Here is a 27,366-nt window from a genome sequence, read left to right on the forward strand (position 1 = left end):
TGCACTGAAAAAGGAAGTACTGGAGCTATAATTGCCTCATTTTGGTGGTAAACAAATGCATTGATACACTACTGCAGCTATCTTACAGTCCGACACTTTTTTAAATTTTATTGTCGCTCTTAACACACCAACAGAAGTCATCAGATCCACCACTGTGCCCACATTTTGCCGCTGCCAGCACTTGTCACGACGACACAAAACTTTCTCATCACGCACCAATCACGGTTAAGATTTAGGACTTGGTTCAGAAACCTCGAAAGTCTGAATGTCAACAATGCAACACAAGTGTGACTGAGGGTGTTGTAAGATGCCCGTGATGTAAAGAAAGGACAGCAGTCGACAGGTACTTTTTATCTGAACACAGCCTTGTCTGCCGTCAAAACAGTAGCTGCCAGGATCCAACAGACCAACAGCACACTTCTGGCCTTCACAATAAAAAGCGCTGCGCGCCAAATGTTGTTTGACAAAATAAGGGTCTCAGTTAACAAGCATGTTATTTTGCACATTCGCTGGGTTCTGTAATTATTTTAGTTTTCTTTGAGAATTATGACAATATGTTGTGGGTTGTGTTTTACATCGTTAAATTTATTAACATTTTATTTGCATTATTTAATTGTTTGAATTACAATTCAGTTCTACCTGTATGTCACAAAATTCTTAAGCATTGTTTTTCAACATTTGTATGTTTTCTATTTTTTAGTACCAATTCAGGCACCGGCACCGAGTTTGTACTAGTATTGGTAAAAATGTAAACGATACCCAATCCTAATCATGAGTGGTCAGCATGAATCAGCTTTATCTTCCTCAATGTGCGCTTTAAAATATTACTCAGTTGATGGTGTGAATCTCATGCGAGTTACACTTATTGGTGTTGCAAGACTGAATCTGTTGTTGCTGTGTAGTCAGTTGTGCAGTATACTTGTTCATAAAGGTGTTCCTTGCCACTTTCTATTATGTAGTTTAAAATTGACATTGTATTATATATTGACTCTTTCAAAAATGTCCATAAGAAGAACCTGCTTCCAATAATTGCCCCGTTCTCTTTGGTTTAGGTGAATACATGTGTCTTGTGTTTATGGTTATAATAAATAGGTACAATGCATAGGCTGATGGACATTTTCAATTTTTTTATTTTTTTATTTAATTTATTCCTCCAAAATATTTCCACATTTCCAGCAGGTTTAAAAGGGTAGGAACACATTGGGCATGCGAGGTTTAGAAAACATAATAAGTATCAGGAATGTCACAGTAACCTGAAGAAAACACCCATGATAAGCAGGCACTATGAAAAAACTAAGCCATATACAAGAAATTAGAATACAAAACAAGATAAAATAGTTTTTGTTTTAAAACGCAAAAATGTATTTGTGCAAGTTGTGAATAGTAATGCAGGTAATAGCCAGCATTGTGCAAGGACACGACAGATTAATTACATACAAACTCTTTGTGACCTAAATACATCGGAATCATAAAACACTTGCAGTTTTCTATTGTTTTTGTTAGTAATCCATTCCAAAAGGTGCGACAAATACATTTAACGTACAATAACTAGACAATGTTTCCCTTCAGAAATAATGCAAATCCAAATATTAAGTTTGTTAAGATTTATGATAGTTTTACATGCAAATTACTTTGTGAATTACATAAAAATTATGAATTTAATAGATAAATAAACATTTACCATCACTTTTATCGTTCTTGTTGGCAAAGATGGTGTTGGAGGACAGAGTCAAGCAGACGCCACCAAGTACCTTGCTATGAGTACTTTCTGGAATTCAATAGTGTTTCTCTCCTTCTTTATCAAAATGTTAACATATGCAATTTTTGGCCCCATGGTGGCTTATATTCATACTCAATAAAAAAAAAAGCACAGAGACTCAGTCACAAACGCGCAAGGTTTTTGGTTTGGGCACAAGATTTCGCGGAATAATATGCGAGCAAGCAGACTAGCTTATTGTGTGCTATATTTGGCAATATAACTGACAGTATTCGAAAACCCAAGAAATATTATGACGAAAAATTTGTTGTCAAAAAGTGGGATGTACGAAAATCGAGGTACCACTTATGATTTATAAAATTCTTTGCCTTTTTACTTTCTTGAGACGTGGAGTACATTAAATAGCTACTTTGTAACACTCTTTTTTTGTTTTTACTTTACAGGACGCCACTCACAGGGATCAGTGACTTCACAGCCACCAAGAACAAAATCATTCAGCTGTGCCTGGAGCTCACCACCACAGTTCAACAGGTTTGCACACTAGTTAGTCCAGCACTACATGTGTAGATACAGACAGACCTACACACAATAAGTTTGGGGTTTATTTTTTCACGGCGCACATACCAGCCTCAGGGCACAGACATGTAGGATCAAGTGAAGGAGTGAAGCGTTATGGGAAATGTGGTCTGGCAGCCATGACAGAAGCCTAAAGCCCATCAGTCTGAACCAATAATTGCAAATGCTGATGTTTTTCTTTTGGGATCTTTCCTCAGCTAATAGGGAGACCTCCTTAGGTCAGAAGATTTAAAGGTAAACTTTCAAACTGAGGAGGCTCCCAACATTGCACATGTTGCCATGCAGTACCTCGCTATGTGACATGTCTAGTTTGAAGGGGTGCAGGGTTAGCACAATAGTCTCTCACTGGCAAGATGTGAAAGCAGATAATCAGCAAGAATTACATATTTCATCTTTCCTCAAAGAATTGCTTGTGTATTGCATCATAATATTGGAAGTCTATTTCTGCCAGTCTAACATAACTAGTTGTAGTTGTCTTTCTGTGCTTCCCCAACATAATATGCAGTTCTGGAATCTGGTTCAATAATAGTCAAGTTTTTTGTTTTTTTGTTTTTTTAACACTAAAATCTTTTGTCTTAAGCAGCTTATTTTCAAGGGAGGCTTATTGCTATTATTCAAAATGAATTCCTTTCCTTGAGTGTACATTTCCTCGCCAGTGTCAGGGATTTCTGCACCTTTGGTGATTTACTGTGGTTGCCTCGTCATGGTCATCTGTACAAGAAGTGGGGGTGTGAAATTCCAACACTGCCATGCGGATCGAAGATTATGACGTAGTATAAACTTTTGATAGTTGCTTAAAGAGTGGAGTAGTTTTTTTAACAACCAAAAAACTCATGGATTTTCTATGTTGTTAGGCCTAAAAAAACAGCTACAGCTGCAAATAAACTCTTCCATTTGCAGTTTCCGCACCCTTATTTGGCCACAGTTTGTATATTCTGTGATAAATGAGTCACGGCTTAATTAAAAGAGTTGCGCTAGTACCTAGTTGATGAACTTCAGCCAAGAATTAAAGCTTTTCAGATCATGCAATTTACGTGTTCTGCCTGAATGAAGCCTGTGTTTACACACACACTGACCCATGTGAGTGGAGGTTGTACTCTTTCAAATAACCTTCTAAGGGGTTCTATCCGCTCATGTATTTAGGAAAATTGCTGTTTTTTTATTCCAATCAACTCTTGGACATGATGTGTTACGTGTAGCAGTAGATGTTCATCTTGATTTGATATCAATATGTTTTCCCAGACTGTCACACCAAACCATATCACATCATTGCTCGAGCATACAAATCTGCTCTGGTGGCAGATCAAAGGCCGGAACGGCTGAACACGCATAGTCATCTGATCTACTCTGACTGAGGGGTCAAGTCCAAAGCCGGGAGGGATCACTACTCTCAGGGAATTGTCCTTTTGCATTTATTAACAATTAGTTATGATCCAGCATCTGTCTTCAGGGGACACAAAGGTTAAGAAAGAGTTAACAGATTAGGGAATTTATGAAGGCAACTTGTCCCGATACAACTTTTTCACTTCCAAAACGTTACTGATATTGGCGCCTCGGGACAAGAGGTAGAAATTGGATGGATGGATGGAATTGTTGGCCAATACAAATATTAATACAATATCAGCAGGAATCACAGTTCATTATTTTTAAACACTAGTGTGGAATTGTGTAAAAGGTCTAATTACCGTATTTTTCGGAGTATAAGTCGCACCTGCCAAAAATTCATAATAAAAAAGGAAAAGAACATATAAGTCGCACTGGAGTGTGAAAAAAACTGCGACTTATAGTCCGAAAAATACGGTAAGTGAAATTAGTCAAACAGAACAATGGTAGGTATGAAAAAACATAACCTTATCACAGGGCCAACACAGATAGACAGACAACATTCACATATACGATCAAAATTAATTGCGTGGTTAATCTACATACAGTACATAGATGACTAATTAGACATTTTTTGTGATTAATCACATTTTGTTAACACATTATTTTTGATAGCCCTAGTTTTTATGTTTTTAAATTCATTTTGAAACCAAATTCTTACTATAGCTAACTTTAGAGGGACTATTTCTAGGAAACATGATTTCGAACCCATGTGTATAAGGTGCAACCTATAATCAAATCAAATCAAATCAACTTTATTTATAAATCCCTACACTGGCTTTTTATTTAGTGATGGAACTGTGGCAAAGTTACTTGTACAATAAAGGAGCATTTAAACAGACATTGAAATCATTTTACCATTTAGAAATATTATCCAGTGTATTATATGGAGCACAGGAGTCATACTATTATCAGTCTAACCAATCTCCTCAATGAAAATAAACCAAATAACTTCTATGCAAGTCCATTTGATTGCTGATGTCCCCCTTTGGCACTGTGGAATGTGCAAATTATAGAAATTTGGAAAAGACTTTGCTCAACCCCCATTGTCAATCTGCACAATGGATTTACAAGGAGCAACCGAGTTGGCTTTGTGGAGCACACATGCCTATGCATGTCGCTAATACTGTTCCTGTATTCTGTTTCTTGCACGGATTTAGGCTTGTGTCAGCATAATGTATTCTAGCATTGACAAAAACATTTCACCTTTTGATGGATGCCCTTGTTTGTTGTAGCCAACCTCTTAGTACCACTTTTGAAAACAAACAGGGGGGTCTTCACTGTGAAGCTCCTTTACACACCATGTTTGCCACAGTTGTCAAGTAGGCTGTTTCCTCAGCTGTGTGCTGTCCAGCTGCAGTCTGAACATTGTTTGACTACCGTTACCTCCAAGTGTCTCCCAGTAGATTTTAGCAGAACTGATCTCTAAAATATCCACCGTCACACTATTTTGACTTAGCAGACCCCTACCAAAACACCTCTAAATGTTTAAAGCTGCTGTATGTCATCAGTCCAAAACAAAAACAATTTTCCCACCCCAAAAATGTAAGACCACCACCATCATATGTTGCCAATGCAAAGTACAAAAAAGTTAATATTTTTCACAATTAGGAGTTAAACTGCATAAAAATGATCTGAAATTATTGTTCAGGCTGAATAAGATGATTGGTGTTCATGGCTGCCTGGTTTGGTTGTACATGTCCGTAGTGCGTCCAGCTCGGGCTGCAACGATTAATCGATTAAATTGAGTAATTATTAGAAAATAGCTTTGATTTATATTCTGTTGCTTTGATTAATCGGTAAATGAGTGTAACTAATAAAATCCAGTTGAAGTGGAAATTTTGTGGCATTTCAGAATTCAGAATCAATTCTCAATTCAACACGATTCTCGTAATATATTATTTGGGATATAAATTATATTAAAACCTTTTCAATATAGGTTACAGGTTATAAAATCTCCTTTTGGCTGCTGACGTACGACTTACAGTATATACACTCAGTGTTGGCCTAAAAAATATATTTTTTTAAATGTATTTTTAAAATTTTTTTTTTTTTTAATCCTAGAACGTTAATCTAATATAAAAAAGAGAGCAACTGCAACCCAAACCCAGTTTAACAATACTTAGGATATACATTTACAAAGCAATTGAGAAGACATACTAAATATAATATTTACTAAATAAATAAATAAATGGGTTGTACTTGTATAGCGCTTTTCTACCTTCAAGGTACTCAAAGCGCTTTGACACTACTTCCACATTTACCCATTCACACACACATTCACACACTGATGGAGGGAGCTGCCATGCAAGGCGCTAACCAGCACCCATCAGGAGCAAGGGTGAAGTGTCTTGCTCAGGACACAACGGACATGACGAGGTTGGTACTAGGTGGGGATTGAACCAGGGACCCTCGGGTTGCGCACGGCCACTCTGCCACTGCGCCACGCCGTTTACTAAATATAATACTAAAAAAAGGAAAACCAAAAATTAATAAGATCAACATAGTGTCAATGATAATACTTTCAATACAAGTTGATTGATGTTTTTAATCCACAAACTGATTCTTAATTTAAAAAAATGTAAAAAAAATGTTTTGTTTTTTAAATCAATAGTTAAAAATTATGAAAATTACATGCAAATTGAAAATTGCAGTTTGGATGCAAATAGATTTTTTTTAGCACTCCTAAAATCCGGTCTGCATGTAGCGCCCAGAACTTTAAATACACATACATAGTTTGCGCATGGCGGCTGCAGTAGAGCGCTCATGGGAGCGATTGTGTGTGAGTGCACTGATCTGTGTGGCGGAAAACCCCGGCAATTACTTTTTATATATACAGTATACATATATATATATAAATACACACATGTTAAAAGTGCAATTTCAACGTTGATGTGCATTAAAAAAGAACCAAGACTTTGACAAGCAGAAAAATTATTTCAACTATTTTCTCTAAAACACGCATTGAGGCTACATAGTGTGTTTAATTTGATTACTCGATTCATCAAACAAACTAATCGATAGATTACTTGATTACCAAAATAATCGTTAGCTGCAGCCCGTGCGAGGACGCACACAAAAGCCGTCACTTCCACTTTCCCAAATCACTATGCTTTGCCGACTTGCGTATTACGTATGGCGTTGTTTTACAGTACGTGCAAAGAGCAGAAAGAGGGTGGGCTCAAAAGTTTGGGCCCTGTAGGCAGCCACCTACAGTATATGTGAAATACAGCAGCTATAACAGAGACCACTGTTAATATTATTTTCACAGCATGTTTCACTATGTTTGACCACTTTACTCCCATGTCACCCGCACATTGTTCCTACATGTGTCACAGTAATAGGTACCTCAACTTCGCTGGGATTTCTGTTATTACAGCTACCCCTGAATTTAGGCGGTGGATTAGTTTAGATACACTGGCTGTTTATTTGTGGAAGTTCTCGATTTTTCTTCGTTCTATACTTTGTTTTGTTTTTATTTAACATTTTGTTGTCTTGCTAAATACTAATCTCGCATCTGCTTACTACTTTGTAGCCTTATTTGTCTTTTCTTATGTTTGACAGGACTGTGGTGTTTACGAGATGGAAGAAAAGATCCTAGAAGTTGTAAGTATACCGGTAGTACTTGCTGTTTACTGTTTGATCAGCAACTGTCTTTTTGCTCAAAGATTGCATGTCATGATCTGAGCAGTGAGGTTTTTACTGTATAGGCAGCATTACTAGTGAGGGGGTGCCTCTTTTGCACCCTGGTTATCAATCAATGCTTCCTGTTGCTGACACTCTCCAGGCATCAAGTGTGAACACCGGTCTTCTTTTTAGCCCTCTGTCTCTCTCTTGCGTGTGTCCTAAATACAGCTGTTTTTAAAATATTGTTCATTGTAAGCTAATCAGCTTTTTTGTTATCTGCAGTGTTTTTCACCTTAAAAAGATCTGATATTTGTTTTATCAATGCGAGCTTGTTTGTGCGACCAAATAACCACCACTGAGTTCTATATAAAACCCATCTAAAGTGGGAAGTGTTGGGAACAAAAAATGTGTGCAAAATATGTGCGCATCTAATGATAACATTCAATGGCCTTGTTTCAATGTTTTAAGTAGTCTCTGCAGTCCTCCTCCATTAATTTTTCTGACTTTGACTGTGTATGCCTCAGTTTAAGTTTGTTTAGTCTGAGGACTGAAAACCATGCAAAGTCCCTCTATGGGCCAATGGAGCTTATTATTGTCAGAAACTTGAGGTTGTCATTTCAATAATCCATCAATGTGTTTTATTTTTCTAGTCAAAGATTTTGAACAGCATCTGTGATCAGACTGTGAGAACCACCTCTGACCCCCTTTTGAGCCAGTCTGCCTGCCTGGAGGAAGTCCAGCTGACCAATATTAAACCGGGTGAAGGTCTGGTAAGAAAGGTTTCATCTTTTGCAACCTGCCTGCTCACGGACTTTGCAATCATCTCTTAGTATTGTATTGCATTTAAAACATAATTACTTTGTGTTTCCTCCCAGGGAATGTATATCAAGTCAACTTATGATGGGTTACACGTCATTACTGGAACCACAGAACATGTAGGTATAACACAACAACTATCAAGCTCTTGTTAAAAACACTTATTTTTCTCCCTTCTCTTTATCTCCTTCTCACATGTCCTCCTCCAGTAGTAATGACTTTCCCTGCACTGATGAAGTTAAAAGTTGGAGAGAAAGTCAAACACAAATACAAATAGGGTAGATATATGGGGCAGTGACTACAGAAGTACACTTTATTATTTAACCATGTTACAAAAGAAGTCAGTTAGAAAATTACATAATGTAAGTTTTAGAAAACATCCATCCATCCATTTTCTACCGGTTGTCCCGTTCGGGGTCAAACCCTTTTATTATTGAATCAAAAATATTAAGATTCGATTATTTGGTACATGTGGAAACAGCTAAAATTATGTACAAAGCAAAGTGTAACCTTCTACGCAAGTATTTACAACATTTCTTATCAAGGAGAAATATAACCTTAATTTAAAACATTTGTATGCACGTACAACATATAAGACCTTTAGTATATCAGGATGAGGAATTACATTATTAAATGGATTAAGCCAGTACTTTTCAAAACTGTAGTGGGGAGGGCCCCCTGGAAAGACCAGTTTGTCATTTTATTTAATGTTAATAAAGATACAATGTTATGCAGAGTTGTACTTAAAACAATTTTATAGACAAATGATACAATTTATCGTAGGGGTGGGGAAAAATATTTTTTTCTTCCTCTGGTGTTGTAACAAAAAATAATTGAGAAGCACTGTATTAAACTAGGAAGTCAAACAAACTACTAGTATGATTCTGTGTAAGAATCTGTTCAAACTCAGTGTTTACAAAGAATAAGAATCCTGAAAAAAATATTGAACCTTATTGATGAATAAACAAATCGTATTCACCTCATTAGGTGAGCGACAACTTTATTCATGAGAACTTATTATATATTGAATTATTTATTGTTGTATGTGATCAAACAAATGCATTAGGACTTCCTGCGAAATGTAAACGAGGTAGGATTAAATATGCTTTGCTTCTTCCTACTCATTCTCGGTCATGTTGTATAAGAAGCTGGAAGTATAAATGTAACTGGAAGCATGTTTGAAATTAACTAATACCATCATAAGCATCATCATCATAACTCATGCCGATTGGTTTTCTGCTTATCCACAAACCTGTTTTCCACGATGAGGCACGCAGGTTGTGACTAATGAACCAGTATTACTGTCATGGATGGCTCATTATCCCTCCGGTCTTAATTGTGAATCTGACTCATCAACTACAATCCTGTTTGATGAGCATGTGATATCCCCATGATCCTTTAGTAATGTTTTACAAAACAAATAACCGTAGATTCCGCAAAGGTCACAATAAATAAAGTCTGCGTTATGGGACAATACTTGCTACATTTTGACCCATTGTGTGTGTGTTCTTCAGTCCCCTGCAGACCTGACCAGGAAGATCCATGCTGGTGATGAAGTGATCCAAGTTAATCAACAGACAGTGGTGAGAAAGTTATTTAATGGACTTTTATGTGTTAAGATTACAATGGTTGGCATAGCGCACATCATTTCTTAATCCGACGGTGTGTTTGTGCGTGTTCATATTCTGTAAACCAGGTCGGCTGGCAACTAAAAAACCTGGTCATCAAACTGAGGGAGGATCCCAAAGGTGTGTTACTCCTCCTGAAGAAGCGGCCCACAGGAACAACAGGTTTTACCCCGGCCCCGCTTAAGAACATGCGCTGGAAGCCTCCTGTACCTCAGGTACATGCACATGCACATGCACTTCCTCCTACGCGTGTCTGCTCATTGTCTATCAATTATAAGCCAGTCCAAAACAGACATGCCCAGACACGAGTCACTGAGCCTCTCTGAAGAGTTCAATGCTCCAGTTTTTCTCTGATAAAAGACATTAGGAGGAAATGTCCCATGTTTAAATCTGGGAGATAAAGAGACCAGGAGTCTGGTCAGATTGTATCTGGGTAATTAGGAACAAATAGCCAGGAAGTTGCCATACAAAAAAAAGACAGCCTAACAGATGAAAGGACAAATATAGGGACAATTGCAAATGTTAATGTGCTTTACCTTTATGAACAGACACAATGTTGTTGTTTTTTCTGAACCACATAGCGAGTCACAGAATGAAATTCAAGCATGTAATAAAGATACCGGTACATCATATAATTCATGCATAAAAGAAAAAAATATAGTTTACAGAATCCTTACGGTTCGATATGTATCTCGGTATTAAGGCCGCAGTTCGTTTAATTTTCGGTACCATAATGGAACAAAATGCACAACATAAAACTGCTTAGCTTTTGTGTTCAATGATTTTTTTGAGTAAGCCTGAAAATGTAATTTGAAGCTGCTGGCAGGTAATTCATCAGTTAATAAAAAAAATTCAATGTAAAATGAATAATAGTTTTTAATTGCAATAAAGGCTGGGCTTGTGGAGGTTCATAGCAACATCGAATGTACACTTCCTGTCCCCCACTTGAAATTACGGCTGCAACGAATCATTGATTAAATCGATATTTTTTAATTAAAAAAAGATCGATTTGTATTTTGTTGGTTAGATTATTCGTTTAACGAGAACAATACGTGTACATAGTTTCGGCCACACTGCTCCAATGGAACACACATGAAAACAGTGCACCTATCTGAGATGTGGCTGTGTGCGTGTGGCAGCAACAACAGAATGCCAATAAAGAGAGATGGCTCAAAGAAAAACAAGGTGGAAAGAGAGCAAAGGGCCCGAAGGAAACGAGAGAATCTGTCAAAGGTTTTGCTATCATTTAAAACTGAAAAAGACAGACATTGTCGTAAAATGTTTGTACTGTCAAACGGAGCTGGAATTTCACAATAGCACTACATTGATGACATTACCAGAAAGTATCCTGCATATTTAAGAGCAGCTAAAAAGCAGAAACAAGGCAAAATTCTACTTTGTCAGCTATCGCTATCTTAAATGTTTGACTTGCATGACAAATGTTTTATTCAAACACATGTGAGGACATGTTAGCACCTACAGTTTGTATGTTAATGCTAATGAGTTGTTTGTGCTAGTCAAATATCAAACACCCCTCCAATTTATACCTTTTCAAATGTGTTAAAAATTGTTATTTTAATACTTTATCAAATGAATTATAAATGATAACTGCCACCTTGCACAATATAAATAATCCGAACTATTTCAAACTATTGCATGCAAATGAGCCAAAGCACAAACGATCTATGTGCGCGCAGCCCAGCGGGGCTCAGGCCAGAGAGGGTAAGTCCAGCACTATATGAATGTGTGTGCGTACACCCTTAAGCTGCTGTGAAAATAAACAAAATAAGCACTCAGGCTTTGTCGGATTGAGCAGACCGTGTATTAAAGTCAGAGAAGGTGAGATGGAAGGATACGAGATAAGAGCGTGTCATCACCACAAAGGTGACTAGCGTCAACATGCCCCAAGCATCTCGTATTAGCAGGTACTCTGGGATATCTGTGTTAGCCATCTTAGTTTATCTGTAGAAATGTGGCTCCTACAGGAATAAGACAGACACGTCTTACGTCCTGTTTGAGGAGAGAATGAAGACTTTGTAGTACTGTATAATCTGTACTGTACACATGGCAGCCACACAGATGATAATACTTTATGTATGATTCCACACAGCCATGATCATTGGTCTAGCTTGTTTTTAATACTCTTTAATTTTCTGCTCTACTGTATGTTAAACATATCACTTAGGTCATGTGTCCAACTCAAGGCCAGGGCCTTATTTGACCCGCCACATCATTTCATTTGACCCGTAAAAGTCTGCAAATAATAAGGGGCAATAACGTACTTTATCTTTTCTTACTAAATGTACTTTTTCTTTCCATTTTGACGGGAAAACATGTTTTTACTGCATGCACTTGCATCTTTTAAATTGTAATATTATCTCATAATAAAACAAATATTATATTATCATACATTCCATAAAAGTGTTTTTTTTAATTGAAAATAAATACTTCAGTATCTGCTTGACTCATAATTTCAAAGGAAGTAATCCATCGAATTGTACATTTAAAAAAAACTGGTTAGTTTAATGGCCATAAATGTTAAAAAATGTGGTTTCCATTTATTTAGTAATACACTAGAAAAATACCAACCGTAGATTTTACCATAAAGAATAGTGGTACTGTTTTTACATTTACAGTAATATGCTGTACAGTTTAGAGTTCAATTCTGGCAACTGAGTTAAAAAAATATTTTACCGTGTCTGTATAAAAATATATAATAATCAAATGCATTGGCAATTGTGTAATAATATCATGAAGCAAATCTTTTTACATTACTATTTATTTATTATACACTGTTACAAACCATCTGAGGGCAACGTAACTGAGATGTGACCCTAATTGAAAACAAGTTTGACACCCCTTAATTGGGTCATTGAGTAGAGTTCATTAAGCCCACCAATCTCTTATGTTTATCTGAGCATACCACAGTGTGAAGAGTGACTAAGTGTGGTTTGTTTTACAGAACAATCCCTCCTTGATCCGAGCTCAGTCTCCATGCAGCTCAGCTAATGGATCAACCAAAAAAGAGAAATCGGCAATCTTGGATTTTTACATTCCGCCACCTCCTCATATACCCTACACTCCAAGGTGAGACTTATTATCTCTTTATTTTAGGCATCACACTAGCCTAGCATCTCAGTTAGGGTTTTATCATTTGGAATTTTGCATATTCTTGCGGCCCTAATGTGTATTTTCTTCTACAGTTATTAATCATGTGTACTCGATAAACTTTAAACTGCCCATGTGTCAGCCCTGTGATGAAGTGCTGATTTGTCCAGAATGGATATGAAATAACAAGATGGTTAATTGTGACGTCCTTTCTAAATAACTTGCTGTTGTCCCAACATTCACCTCCTGCTGAACGCTCCGCTCTCGCTTCCAACCCACTCTGCACACACACACACACACACACACACACACACACACACACACACACACACACACACACACACACACACACACACACACACACACACACACACACACACACACACACACACACACATCCCACCAGTAGTCCTGATGCAACGCCAGTTTTATCTTCCTCCTCCAGGGAGATGATCACATGTTTCCACATTCATTTAAATGATAGAAGGACCGAACATTTCACATCACGACATTGCCCCTGTACCAACTGTGCTGTTAAAAATAATCACATATTGTATATGTTTGTTTCTGCAGAGAGGAAAGAACAGACACTTTCTCCAGTTTTAGTAAAAGGCCAAAAGGCTCTGAGTCACCCAACTCCTTCTTGGACCAGGAGAGTAGGAGACGCTGCACCATCGCAGATTATGACAAACTAAGCATCGGCTGTCCAATCGAAGCCAATGTGATACAGCCCAGAATGAGGGAGCACAAGCAATCACGTGGTCTGTACCTGTTCATCATTCAGCCCTCCTACAGATCATTCGGTCAGTCAAATAAGCAATGAATTGTCACTTATGCTTCTAGGTAAGCCCCGACCCATGTCCATGCCTGTGGATACCTGTGTGTCAATTGTGGACCCCTTTGCTAAGCCCTGGACACATAGTAGGAAAGGTATTAACAATTTTGTTATTATTATTCCAGCTGCTTCCTCTATGCCTTCCTATGAAATTCGGATGGGTGTTATAGCCTAAAATATATATTGCAGCCTCCTGCAATAACGATTCATATCACAGTATATTATTTGGCATATAAATGATAATACAACCATTTAAAAACAGGTTACAAGGGCTCCTAATTTGGCTGCCGAGGTATGCAAAAACATATTGCGTCATTAACGGTTGTATTATTTTGTTTATTAATCTACTTGTTAATTCAGTGTTAATATCTGGTTACTTTGTGCTCCAACACGGTTATATCTAAACTTCTGTTAAAATGTAATAAACACTTATTTTTCTGTTGGCTGGATACTTTACATTAGTTTTAGGCGATACTACAAATTTGGGTTTCGATCCAATACCAAGTAGTTACAGGGGAAGTATTGACAACAACAACAGTGCTGATACTGATACATTTTTAAGATCATTAAATGATAACATTTTTAATCACAATTTTAATTCAAAAGACTGAAGAGCGATGTAACAATAGCAATTTTTTTTTTTTTATTATTTCCTATTATTGGCTGGGATTTAAATTCTTTGAGTTTTGCTCTTAGAGTCTTCCTGTGTCCACGGACTTATTTCCTGAGTTTGTAAACAATAACAAAAACAACAAATATATATATATTTTTTTAAATAAAAAATATAGATCTAACCATAAACTGATGCAATGCTTGGTATCGTTACTGTCGATATTTGTAGCAATCCTTCCACCTCTGTTTACATCAAAAGCTCTAGCTTAGTGGTTGGCATATCCTCTTACTGCCAGGGTTTATTCCTTTATGGAAAGACGTTAATGTCTCTTTCATACATGTCAGCGTTTAAGCTAACTGGTTCATGAGTTTATCAAAATGTGGTTATCTATCACGGTTTTACGGTCATTTTAATTCAGAACGGTAATACTTATTTTCGGGGGTTTTACTGCGATGTAGCATGTTCCGCTATTCCTCGTCCTCCAGCGATAATGATGCCTGAAAGAAACGTAGTTGACTTGTCGCCATGAAGGCAAGGATTTTTGCTTTAGAAGTGGCTTTGCACTTAGAAGGGATGTTAGCTGCTGCTCTGCCTCCTCACTCACATGCTTCATAATACTACCATAGCTAAGATGTGTCCCCTCTTCCTTAATATCTTACATGAATAAATGTTGACTCCAGTTGCACAAACTCCTTGAAATTGTAATAAATGTGCCACCAACATGAATCTGGGAAATGTTCAGTGGTGCATCCTGTTCATGTTGGACATACATAGAAGTTGCATATTTTTGGTTGCGTAAACAACTACATACAGTAAAAAGGTCGGATTTAACACAAAATCTGTATTGGGCGCCATTACGTGCAGTGTTAATGTAGCCTCAGTCACCTTTACTAAGTATGAATCCAAAATAAACCACTATGGGACCAAAGAAAGTTGCAGTGCCAGCACTTTGATAAAGAAAGTGAGAAACACTGTTGAATTTAAGTACCGTATTTTCCGCACTATAAGGCGCACCTAAAAACCTCCAATTTTCTCAAAAGCTGACAGTGCGCCTTATAATCGGATGCGCCTTATATATGGACCAATATTGAGCCACAACAGATCTCGCAACCCCAGCCTCTACTGTAGCGTCTATTCTATGCGCCTTATAATGCGGTGCGCCTTATATATGAACACAGTTTTAAAATAGGCCATTCATTGAAGGTGCGCCTTATAATCCGGTGCGGCTTTAGTGCGGAAAATACGGTATTTAATTATCGTCCATATAGCTCTCTCCTTCCCACCTTCCTCTCCGCTCATTGCAGGAAATGGTGTTAAATGTTCATTTATCCATTAAATTCAAAATGTATATTTCTTTTCCCTTGTTTTTGCATGTAAAAAACATAATTATTCTGTATAAAATGTGTTTTTGTTTGTTTTTGGGTGTCTGATTAATTGGATTTACATACTTTTTTATGGAAAGAATTGCTTCAGTTTTCTTATCATTCGGTAATTGTCTGACTTAAGAATGTAACGAAATGGAAATTTTATATCACAGTTATTGTGACCAAAACAATCTTTATTATCACTGTTGAATGTGCTCAAAAAGTACTTATAACACACTGAAATCCTATAGCCAGGGTTTATTCCTTTATGGAAAGACGTTAATGTCTCTTTCATACATGTCAGCGTTTAAGCTAACTGGTTCATGAGTTTATCAAAATGTGGTTATCTATCACGGTTTTACGGTCATTTTAATTCAGAACGGTAATACTTATTTTCGGGGGTTTTACTGCGATGTATCATTCATTTATCCTTACACCCCTATTCTTGACCTTTTGGCACAGATTACTAACAAAACCCGAGGTATCTAAACTGTGAAGCATGTGGAATGCTAACCGTCTTCTCATTCCGTGAAGGTGAGGACCTCCTGTACAGATACCTGAGCAACGAGAGGATCCCCACCATAGCCGAGGAAGTGGCGCAGGCAGTTCCGCCCAACTACCTGCCGACAGGGGAGCGCCGCCTTGTCAGGATGGAACACATCCGAGGCAGCCGCTACTACTCAAACTCAGACCTCCACAACAGCGCCACCATCCCCTATCAGGAGGATGTCAAAAAGATCCCCGTAGCTTCGGTCTCCAAGCGCACGGCAGAACGTTCACTACTGGTCAGTTGGATCACGCGACTTAAACTCTTGACTCACTGATGATGATCCACTTCCTGTTTGGGGCTTCCTGTTCCTGTCTTGTCTCCTTCCTGGGTGCCTTTGAGTTTTAATGTCCAGCTGTTTTTGTTTTTTTTGTTTTGTTTTTTTGGCAGCTTGCGGCTTTCTTTGCACTCTCTTGCCAACCTCCATGTTTTCCTGGTAATAGCTACTACTAGCAACTACTGCTTACCCACCACCCCTTACTACACCACATCATCACCCCATTAACGCTGCCTACAACTTTCCCCTCCTCTGACTACAAGTCCCATATCAGCCTCAAGAGGATGCAGTTTGTTCAGGTCAGGACACTTTGCTGTCTATGGACTCCACTGTACATAATAAGTTAATATAGCTCTCCTCGCCTGGTACAGTCGTCCCTCGCCACATCCTGTTTCAAATATCAGTGTTTTATTCATGTCTTATTTGTTTTATTTTCTATTGTCATATTGTGACGATCGATAGACTTCGGTTTCCGGGTCGAGGGTGAACACGGCTAACAACAACACAGCGGCTAATTTTGGAACTACCGTATCTTCACCGTGACAATCACCTTGACCAACTTTTGGCAAAACAACTTTTTTTTCATCTTCAACTACTGCCGCAATAATAGCACATATCCACATTGGTAAGACTTTGACGCGAGCGTAACAACTTACACCAGTGGTTTCAGCTCTCAAAGCCCAGTTGAAACTTTGAGGAATTACGAAGCGAAGTATTTCCATGCCGTGGTCTTGTTGTAGTGACCGGGTGACGCTTGGAGGAGGTTTTGGGCTACCAGTGAGTAATGTAATCTACTGTAGAATGCAATCAAGGGTACTATATTGAAATGAGCGTAAAGGTACGATATGGGTAATATTTAATGTTAAGAGAGCTATATAATATGTTAAAAAAAACGTATTTCCACCGTCGTAAACTGTTTTACGAAAATATTTGATTTATTAATACGAGTAACAATCCTACTTTGTGGAAAGGCATTTACCACGGTCAGGCCTGTAACCAGTTGGCCACAATAAGCGAGGGACGACTGTAATATTTCTTTGGTCATGTGCTTATTTTTGTTATACATAATAAGTCATTCAATAATAGTAAGAAAGACAAACTGAATATTTTGTTAACACAACTTTGCATGTTTGTTTCTTTTTAGATGACAATTCTGTGATGTATATGTTTTTCTGCCTAAGGTTGCCTTTCGTAAGCTATGCATATTCTTAACAGTCTTCATGTAAATTGTTACATTAATTGCTGCTTTGGTTTGGTGAAGTTTTCATCATTGATCCTAACAAATATGTGTGCTGGTTTCCAAGCTATGCACACTGTTAAGTGCGCCCTTTTTATATCATGTGCTTGAGTTTAATTAACCACCTCAAGGGGCCTGTACACACAGCTGGTTGACATTTATAACTGGCCTTTTTAAGACAATCTTGCCAGATCACATTAGACAGTATTGTTTAAAAGTACTGAGAGTACGTCTCCGTTATTGTTTGATATGTCTTTTTGTAGGTTTTGCATAGCATTTTATTAAAAATGTCACTTTCAATTCAGTCTTCTTTTGTATTGTCTTTATTTCACCATTGTGGTGTGGACCGATCTAAGTGTAATGTAGCATGTTTCATTGCAAACAGTGAGTTGTATAGTTACTACATATCATTCTTTGAACGATCTGTTGAGGTCTCCCGGCAGATCAAACCAGTAACAAACCTGCTTTGACCTTTGAGCTAAACCTGTGTTTTTCAAGCATGTGGTGTAACAGGATAGCTGACGTCTCTCTCTGCGTGTCTGTGTGTGTGTCAGATGATGATGGTTATGAATGCACTTTCCTCTGATGACCCTTTAAAATGCCATCTGGAGGCAACGTGGCTAATAACCTACATGGTCAAAGCAGGTTTACCATTAGGAGCTCTTATTTCTGCACATATGTTGTCTTTTAAACATTTAAAGGTGAGGGTAGGATTGCACCAGCTGGCAGCTTTTGCCCCTTTTGTTCAGCACATATATAGTCTGCCTGGTGACTTTTTTTAATCATAAAACTAGAATAATCCCCTTCACACGCATGCATTCATTAACCGATGAACCATTTTTCATACTTTTCTATTTCACCTTCTTTCTATCTGGCTCTGCCGCTGCTTGCTGGGATAGAGTTGCTTGCGGTCCTCAATAGTTTGCACCTTACTGTATGAGGTTTGCCTGAATACCATTCTAACCCATTATTAAGTCTAATCAGAGCCTGCTCAAATCACAATGTTATTAAACACAATAATCATGTGCAAATACTGATTATTAATACAAGTATAGAGCAAGTACACTCCAAAAGTGCGAACTATCTCATAAACATAGGATGGCTGATTAATAAACAAGTCTTTATGTATCACAGGAACACGACTGGCACTCGAGTAGGGACTTCCTCAACCGGTGAGTGTCTTTGTCCACTTTCTTCCACACATATTCATGCCTTAAGTTGCAGGTTCTGTTTGTAGACTTTTTTTTTTTTTTTCCCCACACTGGGGTTGAGGAAAGACAGACAGCGGGCGAGAGTCGTGGAGTTCAAAACACATTTCTACAGCATGGACGTATTTTGGGGGTACAGGGGACATGTCGCTTGCACTTTTTCAAAAGAAATAATGTCACGCTATTGAATGGAGACAAGTCACACACTTGAGCCAGGCGGAAAACTGCAACTAAGACTGAAGCTTTTCATCGTCAACAATCCATATGTGAGACAAGAACACGTCTTTCTCTTTTCTGTGCATTCTAAATAGTGAAAATAGGCGTTTTTGCTCCCTGTTTTTAATTATTATAACGCACAGAGGAGGAAAAGACGTTTGTTCTGGTCTCACATTGGGCTTGTGAATGATTTTTAGGAAAGTGCAGTTCCCCTTTAACAAAATCAATCGTTATGTCCAAAGTGTGGACATTTTCAGACCACAGCTCATTTTTTATGGTTGCATTTAAGATAATATGTTAGCTTAATTGCAGACTATGGTGACCTCCGGTAGACTCCAGCAGTGCATCCTCCATCTTTCATCTTCAGAGTGTCTTGGCAGCTTACAAGCTATCCTTCTGCCCAAGATGATGACATGTCAGCATTGCTCTTTCCTCTATGTTTCATCACCCGTGCCAACCTCCTGTCTCCTCCAGAAGAACCTGAGGAGATGTGACTCCCTGCATTAACGCCATGATCGATGGCTGAAGCCACCTTCCCCGCCTCCGCGAGTCTATTCTCAGCCACAAAACACATCACGGCCAGTTTGCGGCACGCTCAATCAAAACACATTAGTCCTATTTACAGCACATAAAGACGGATGCGGAGCTAATCGGCTGACTCATCATCAGACTAGGAAAGGGGATATGATTGACGCGGTATTAAATCAGCTGTCATCTTGATTCTGCTGTGTAAATTGGAAAAAAACAACAATTTTTTTCCCCCCACATGACAGAGCATAAAATGTGATTTTATTCTGATGTCACCTGTCAAAACAATCTGCTGTGTTATTTAGACGAAGGAAGGAGAGGACAAAAGTGTATCTTTAAATCTTGCCAAACTCTTTACTTGTTCACGCTCTCATCCTCACAAATTACATTTTTGTGACAAAGGTTATTGTCACAGGCAAATGTCGAACAATGTCAAGCTTTTTTTTAATTCTGTCTTTAAACTTGGTGGACACGCAGTCAGGTTTTTAAATTTGACATATGGTCACTCTAATTGCCATTCAAAACACTTCCTTGCAGCCTAGATCAGTGGTTCTCAAAACTTTTTTCGTCAAGTACCACCTTACAAAAAATGTGGCTCACCAAGTACCACCATAATGACCAACATTAAAATACAGTAGTATAGTAAGCCTAAGTATTCATTAAAAAACAAAGCAAATGTTTTATTTAACAAGTATATTTAATATTTTTGTCACACAGTTTGAACAGTAACACTGTGTTTGAATATAGGAAAATACTTTATAATCAAGTGATTATTTGGCATATACCTATTGGAGCTCCTAGTGGTACACATACTACAGTTTAGGAATAACTGGTCCAGATAATATGTATTCCAATCAAAATGATCAGATTCATCACACTTCTGAATTTTGATTAATCAAGATTAAACACAGGTTACTACTCGTAGGTGGGAGGGCATAAAATGAGTATGAATAACAGGCAACTGCAGGCAACAGTCCCAACTCAGTAGAGCGGAAGGACGGACAGCATGAATAGAAATGCCCCACATAGGTATGTCCGTCAATCTGTGATGTCACAAATGGCCCACTGTTAAAAAAAACTACAAAACACAGCGTTCAAACCTACTCAGTGGCCTAGTGGTTAGAGTGTCCGCCCTGAGATGGGTAGGTTGTGAGTTCAAACCCCGGCCGAGTCATACCAAAGACTATAAAAATGGGACCCATTATCCCTGCTTGGCACTCAGCATCAAGGGTTGGAATTAGGGGTTAAATCACCAAAAATTATTCGCGGTGCCGCTGCTGCCCACTGCTCCCCTCACCCCCAAGGGGGTGATCAAGGGGATGGGTCAAATGCAGAGGACAAATTTCACCACACCTAGTGTGTGTGTGACAATCATTGCTACTTTAACTTTAAAAGCAGCCGAAACGGTGTGTAAGTTCACATCCAAAAGCATGAACCTTATAATTTGACGCTTTGGCATTGCGCTGAGTATATATGTTAGAAAATACAAAAATCATCATAGGTCTCTTTCAAGGAGATTTGTTTTTATTGCCAATCCCCCGAGGTCCAATTTCCCCAGTAATACTTAATCCACTAAAACAGGGGTGTCCAAAGTGCGGCCCGGGCGCCATTTGCGGCCCGCAGCTAATTTTCGAACGGCACATTCTAAAAATACTATTAAAAAAAAACAAAAAACGTATCAAAGTGGAATAACAAAGCAAACAGGGAAATGTAACGACAACATTTGCAATGTTGACTCTTATAATACAAAGCTGCCATACAGGCTGTTTTTTTTTTCCTTAAAGCTCACATGTCTCAAAAAATATCAATGGACGGAAGTCAATGGTGTTATGAATAAATGACCTATTCAAGACCCCAATTACTTCACATCAAATATTCTACTTTGAAATAGTTTTGTGGGAAAATACTGTGTAATTTGTTTGCGATAAAAAAAAGGTTATTTGTCAAAAAGGGCATAAAACAAACAAAAAATAATAATAAAATAATAAGAACTTATAATGAAAGGATAGACCTGAAGTCGATCTAGAGACTTACGTGTTAAAAAATAAAAATGGATGAAATATTTTTAACACTTTAATTTAGATCCCAATCATTTCTTTTTTCTTTTTCTTTTCTTTTTTTATATAATAATGAATCAAAATAGATGTTATGAATTATTGACCTATTCAAAGCTACTTTAAAACATTTTGGGGTGGAAATATTGCATTTTATTTGACAAAAACTGCATAAACCAAAACAATTAAAAACAAAAATGAAAAAATAATAAAAGCGTATAATCGACAGATAGTTCTGAAGTTGATTGAGATTTAAATGTTAAAAGTTTTTTTTTAAAAGTATGCCTTATTTCTAACACTTTTATGAGTGGAGCCCTTTTGGATCCCCAATAAATTTAGTGGGATTTTGTTATAAAATCTGTCATTGTTCTAAAAATAATAAATTAAAATCAATGGTGTTATGAGTCATTGACCTATTTAAGGCTCCAATTACTTAACATCAAATAATCCACTTAGAATTTTTTTGGGGGGGAAACATTGCATATTTTGTGTTTTTACCATAAAAACAAGGTTTTATTTAACAAAAAGGTCATAAAACATTTTTTTTAAATACATTAATAATAACATTATATAGTGACTAATAGACCTGAGGTTGATTTAGAAATGTAGGCGTAAATAATAAAAACGTAATAATATGATTCATTTTTAACATTTTCATGACTGAGACCCTTTTGGGTCCCTGGAACCAAACTTAGAAAATGAAAAATACCAAAATTGCCCCAGCATGCTTTCATTTCTCAGTGTGCGGCCCTCAGTTAAAAAGATTTGGACACCTCTGCACTATAAAATGATGACGGAGTGAATAAAAAAAAGCATGTTTGAGTGAGTTGAACAATTGATCAGTTAAACTGCTGTTAAGTCCTGTTTTCGCACTATGACTGTACCCCCAGTGCACAGAATAAGACGTGCATGGATGAGATTGGTGTAGAAGAATGTGACCTTAAACCCATACTCATTTGTGGAGACTTGGAGATGCACTGCACTGATCATTCATTTCCACCATTTGGCTTACATTTCATTGCCATTTAAACATTTTGGGTTGAAGTGTTCCCTTTTTGTATTGAAATAGAAAAGGATAGAGAATGATGTCATTGACAAATGTAGTGATGCAAAAAGAAAAGAACATACATAATGTGCATGTACTGGACATATACAGTATGTGCAACACAATCCAAGAATGGCTATTCTAAAAACAAACAAACAGGATGTATGGGAAGAAGGGGAAAAACATTAGGAGCTGAAAGACTGGAAAATAACCCAACATTTTTGTTGCCTAAAATTGCAGGGTGAGGCCCGTCTGGGGTGTATTGAGTATTTTCAGCTTTGGGAGCCCATGTTGCAATGGCAGCTTGCCAAAGACATTATCACAGGCACTGGCACCAAACTATCAAATTCCAGCCATGGACTTGTTTTGTCCCGACCCAATCAAAGTCATAGAGGCTGTTGGAGATAATGGTACTTTTAAGGAAGATAGGTCACAACACGCATGTTGGAGCCAGATTTTAAGTGGTGTCTTCTCAATGTTTGCTTGTTGTGTTGCAGGTATAACCAACCACAGATACGATCCTGGTCCTTCTCCCAAGCTGTAAGTATTTTCACTCTGAGGTGCATCAGTCAAACAAATGGAAATAGTTGATTCTGATATCAAGCCGTTTCATCTTTAATGCCAAACGGGACATAAAAGCCTTTGAAGGGCATAACAACTCTTTTGTATTTTTTTGCTAAAATTTCTTAAATGAAACAAAAACATCAAACGTTTTACTTTGACCCTTTTAATCGGACAATATCTCATGATATATAATATGAAAATGTATAGTCGTCCCTCACCACATTGTGGATTTGTTTTTAAGCATATTTTACAAATGTTAGACTTAGACTTCCTTTTTATTGTCATTCAAATTTGAACTTTACAGCACAGATAAGAACGAAATTTTGTTACAAAAGCTCATGGTAGTGCAGGATAAAAAAGCAATAAGGTGCATATATAAATAAACAAATATATATAAATAATATATTTAAAATAAACAAATATATATAAATATATATAAATAAATAAATATATTACTGTACAGATAAATATATTGCACTTTTTCACATGCGTCCACGTTTATGGATGTATGTTATATTGTCTTTTTTATTCCAGCGAGTTAATCCATTTTGGGGAGAGTTGAGGGGATAATTTAATTATGATGCGTTCAAGAGTCTTACGGCCTGAGGGAAGAAGCTGTTACAGAACCTGGAGGTTCTGCTTCGGAGGCTGCGGAACCTCTTTCTAGAGTCCAGCAGTGAAAACAGTCCTTGGTGGGGGTGTGAGGAGTCTTTGCAGATTTTCTGAGCCCTGATCAGGCAGCGGCTTTTTGCGATCTCCTGTATAGGAGGAAGAGGAGTCCTGATGATCTTTTCAGCCGTCCTCACCACTCTCTGGAGAGACTTCCAGTGTCTTTTGGGTCCCACCTTAAGCATTTTCAAGCATAGAAATTACTAAATAAACACAAAATATAAAAACTACAACAGTATTGGCCACTAGAGGAGACGAAACCCATTAGAGCACGCTGTTGAGTATCGTGGGCATTGATTGGCTCAGCCTCAGGCACCGTTACTATATTGGATGTACAGTGTAAAAGTGACTAAAGGGTGTTATTTCATGTCTGGATGGCTCTCAACATGTTAAAATACTTATTCAGAAGGTCGTAAACAGGTTTTAATGCTCTATCTATGATCATTTTTTATTTAAAATTGATTCCTACTTTGCGGAAAGTAATTTATCACGGTTTTCTCAAACACCAATTGAAGAGGGACAACCATAATTGAAAACTGTGAAACCCATCAATCCATTTTCTACCGCTTGTCCCTTTCGGGGTCGCGGGGGGTGCTGGAGCCTATCTCAGCTGCATTCGGGCCATTTGATCAAAAGACCTTCAGAGAGATTTAAAAAAAAAAAAAAAAAACATTACATATTTGGTACAATGGAACCTCGATTTATGAACTTAATTGTTTTGAACATGGTTCGTAAACCGAAAAGTTTGTATAGTGAAGCATAGTTCTCCATAAGAATCAATGTAAACATGAATAATTGGTTCTAGCCTCCCCAGTTTAATAAATAACTGCACACTTTGAAGATGCTAAAATATATAGACTGTATATATATTAAACCAACATACTAAGGGGGTAATGGCTCAACAATCTCTTTTTTATCCAAACATTATAGCAAGCTTAAATGTCAACACACACGCACACACACAATTCTCGTTAGTGCGCTCCAAAAACATTAACGACCACGTTGGTACAATAAAAAACAAAAAAAAAGGAAAATCATTTGACCTTGTGTCTGCGAATATTTGTGGTATCCATCGTTAAACACTCTGGGAGTTAGTGATAAACAAGCAGTGGCTTCTCGTAATAACTGCTAGCCTTAGCATAAACTAGCAGTGTGAGGCGATCCTTCATCGGCTTGTGTCCCGGTAGTGTTTTTTCCTTTTCTGTAATAAAGGTCCGCTGTGGCATCTTGTCTGTCTTTTAACTGAAGGTGCCGCAAGCTGGTGGCAAACTAGCTAAAATACTAGCTCAACGCGGTTGTCTTGCAACCCGAAGCTTTCAGCGAGACCGTGATAGTTTGGACACATTTAAATGGTTTCTGATCACACAAAGGAAATCTCTAAGACAGGCTGACACAGCTCTGATCAACGCAATGTACGACAATTGTGGAAATAAACACATCACAAATGTTTACCATGAATTGATTTAAAGGCCTACTGAAACCCACTACTACCGACCACGCAGTCTGATAGTTTATATATCAATGATGAAATCTTAACATTGCAACACATGCCAATACGGCGGGGTTAGCTTACTAAAGTGCAATTTTAAATTTTGCGCGAAATATCCTGCTGAAAATGTCTCGGTATGATGACGTCAGCGCGTGACGTCACAGATTGTAGAGGACATTTTGGGACAGCGTGGTGGCCAGCTATTAAGTCGTCTGTTTTCATCGCAAAATTCCACAGTATTCTGGACATCTGTGTTGGTGAATCTTTTGCAATTTGTTCAATGAACAATGGAGACAGCAAAGAAGAACGCTGTAGGTGGGAAGCGGTGTATTGCGGCAGGTGTTGTGCTGGATAACGCACCCCCGTTGTAGAATGCACCCCTTGACTGGTGTGCCGGATAACACAGCCGGTGTTTCATTGTTTACATTCCCGGAAGATGACAGTCAAGCTTTACCATTGGCCTGGGACAACAGAGACTCTTACCAGGAGGACTTTGAATTGGATACGCAGACACGGTACCGTGAGTACGCATGCAGCTGCGGCTTCCAAACATTTGATCGCGTGCCCGTACGTGCGTGCCGCTATGTGCATGTCACGTACGTAACTTTGGGGACTTTGGGGAAATATATGTGCTGTATGAACTTTGGGGAGGTGAATGGTACTTTGGGCTGTGGGATTGAGTGTGTTGTGCAGGTGTTTGAGTTGTATTGGCGGGTTATATGGACGGGAGGGGGGGAGGTGTTTGTTATGCGAGATTAATTTGTGGCATATTAAATATAAGTCTGGTTGTGTTGTGGCTAATAGAGTATATATATGTCTTGTGTTTATTTACTGTTTTAGTCATTCCCAGCTGAATATCAGGTCCCACCCGCCTCTCACAGCATCTTCCCTATCTGAATCGCTCCCACTGCCCTCTAGTCCTTCACTCTCACTTTCCTCATCTACAAATCTTTCATCCTCGCTCAAATTAATGGGGAAATTGTCGCTTTCTCGGTCCGAATCGCTCTCGCTGCTGGTGGCCATGATTGTAAACAATGTGCAGATGTGAGGAGCTCCACAACCTGTGACGTCACGCTACTTGTCTGCTACTTCCGGTACAGGCAAGGCTTTTTTATCAGCGACCAAAAGTTGCGAACTTTATCATCGATGTTCCCTACTAAATCCTTTCAGCAAAAATCTGGCAATATCGCGAAATGATGAAGTATGACACATAGAATGGACCTGCTATCCCTGTTTAAATAAGAAAATCGCATTTCAGTAGGCCTTTAAGTGGACCAAGTTGAAAAACTTATTCGGGTGTTACCATTTAGTGGTCAATTGTACGGAATATGTACTGTACTGTGCAATCTACTAATAAAAGTTTCAATCAATCAATCAAAAGTGCTGCTCGCCGTAGAAGCTCTTCGAAATGGCCGCCTCCGTGTACAAAGGATGTAAACCGGATGTGACGTAGGGGGCCCCGCCTCTTCAAAATGGTCGTGCCCGCATCGATGGTCGTGCCCGCATACACAGGAAGTGATGTCATCAAAATGGCAGCTCCGGCATGCAAAATAAATGAAGCGTTGGTACGCAGAGGCATGGTTCGCACACAGAGGCATATTTGGCGCGGTGTAGCATTTGTAAACCGAAAAGGTGGCAAATAGAGGTGTTGGTGAATTGAAGTTTCAGTGTATTTTTGTTGAAAAAAATATGACTCCAACATTTTTTACGGCCTTTGAAAAATTAAGGACTTATGTTTGGCTTTGGGGTATTGCGGAATAACTGTCAGTGTGTGGTACACCTGTGAAAGATTTGGACATTGAAATTTTGAAATTTAACATGAAAAAACCCTCTTATGAAAATCATGTATAATTGAGTAAAACAAG

General features: G+C 38.1%; 1 protein-coding gene across 1 annotated transcript in view; it reads left to right on the forward strand.

The window, feature by feature from the left end:
• LOC133611632 (connector enhancer of kinase suppressor of ras 3-like) overlaps positions 1-16,702 on the forward strand; it is a 79,802-nt gene extending 63,100 nt beyond the window's left edge. Inside the window, exons 4-13 of the mRNA XM_061968596.2 lie at positions 2,161-2,248; positions 7,241-7,282; positions 7,954-8,073; positions 8,179-8,238; positions 9,634-9,702; positions 9,816-9,962; positions 12,710-12,834; positions 13,429-13,616; positions 13,699-13,785; positions 16,202-16,702. Of these exons, the coding sequence (XP_061824580.1) occupies positions 2,161-2,248; positions 7,241-7,282; positions 7,954-8,073; positions 8,179-8,238; positions 9,634-9,702; positions 9,816-9,962; positions 12,710-12,834; positions 13,429-13,616; positions 13,699-13,785; positions 16,202-16,491 (1,216 nt within the window). The 3' untranslated portion in view covers positions 16,492-16,702. The remainder of the gene's footprint in view (positions 1-2,160; positions 2,249-7,240; positions 7,283-7,953; positions 8,074-8,178; positions 8,239-9,633; positions 9,703-9,815; positions 9,963-12,709; positions 12,835-13,428; positions 13,617-13,698; positions 13,786-16,201) is intronic.
• The last annotated feature ends 10,664 nt before the right edge of the window (positions 16,703-27,366 follow it).

Source organism: Nerophis lumbriciformis, linkage group LG08, assembly GCF_033978685.3.
Source record: "Nerophis lumbriciformis linkage group LG08, RoL_Nlum_v2.1, whole genome shotgun sequence".
NCBI lineage: Eukaryota > Metazoa > Chordata > Actinopteri > Syngnathiformes > Syngnathidae > Nerophis > Nerophis lumbriciformis.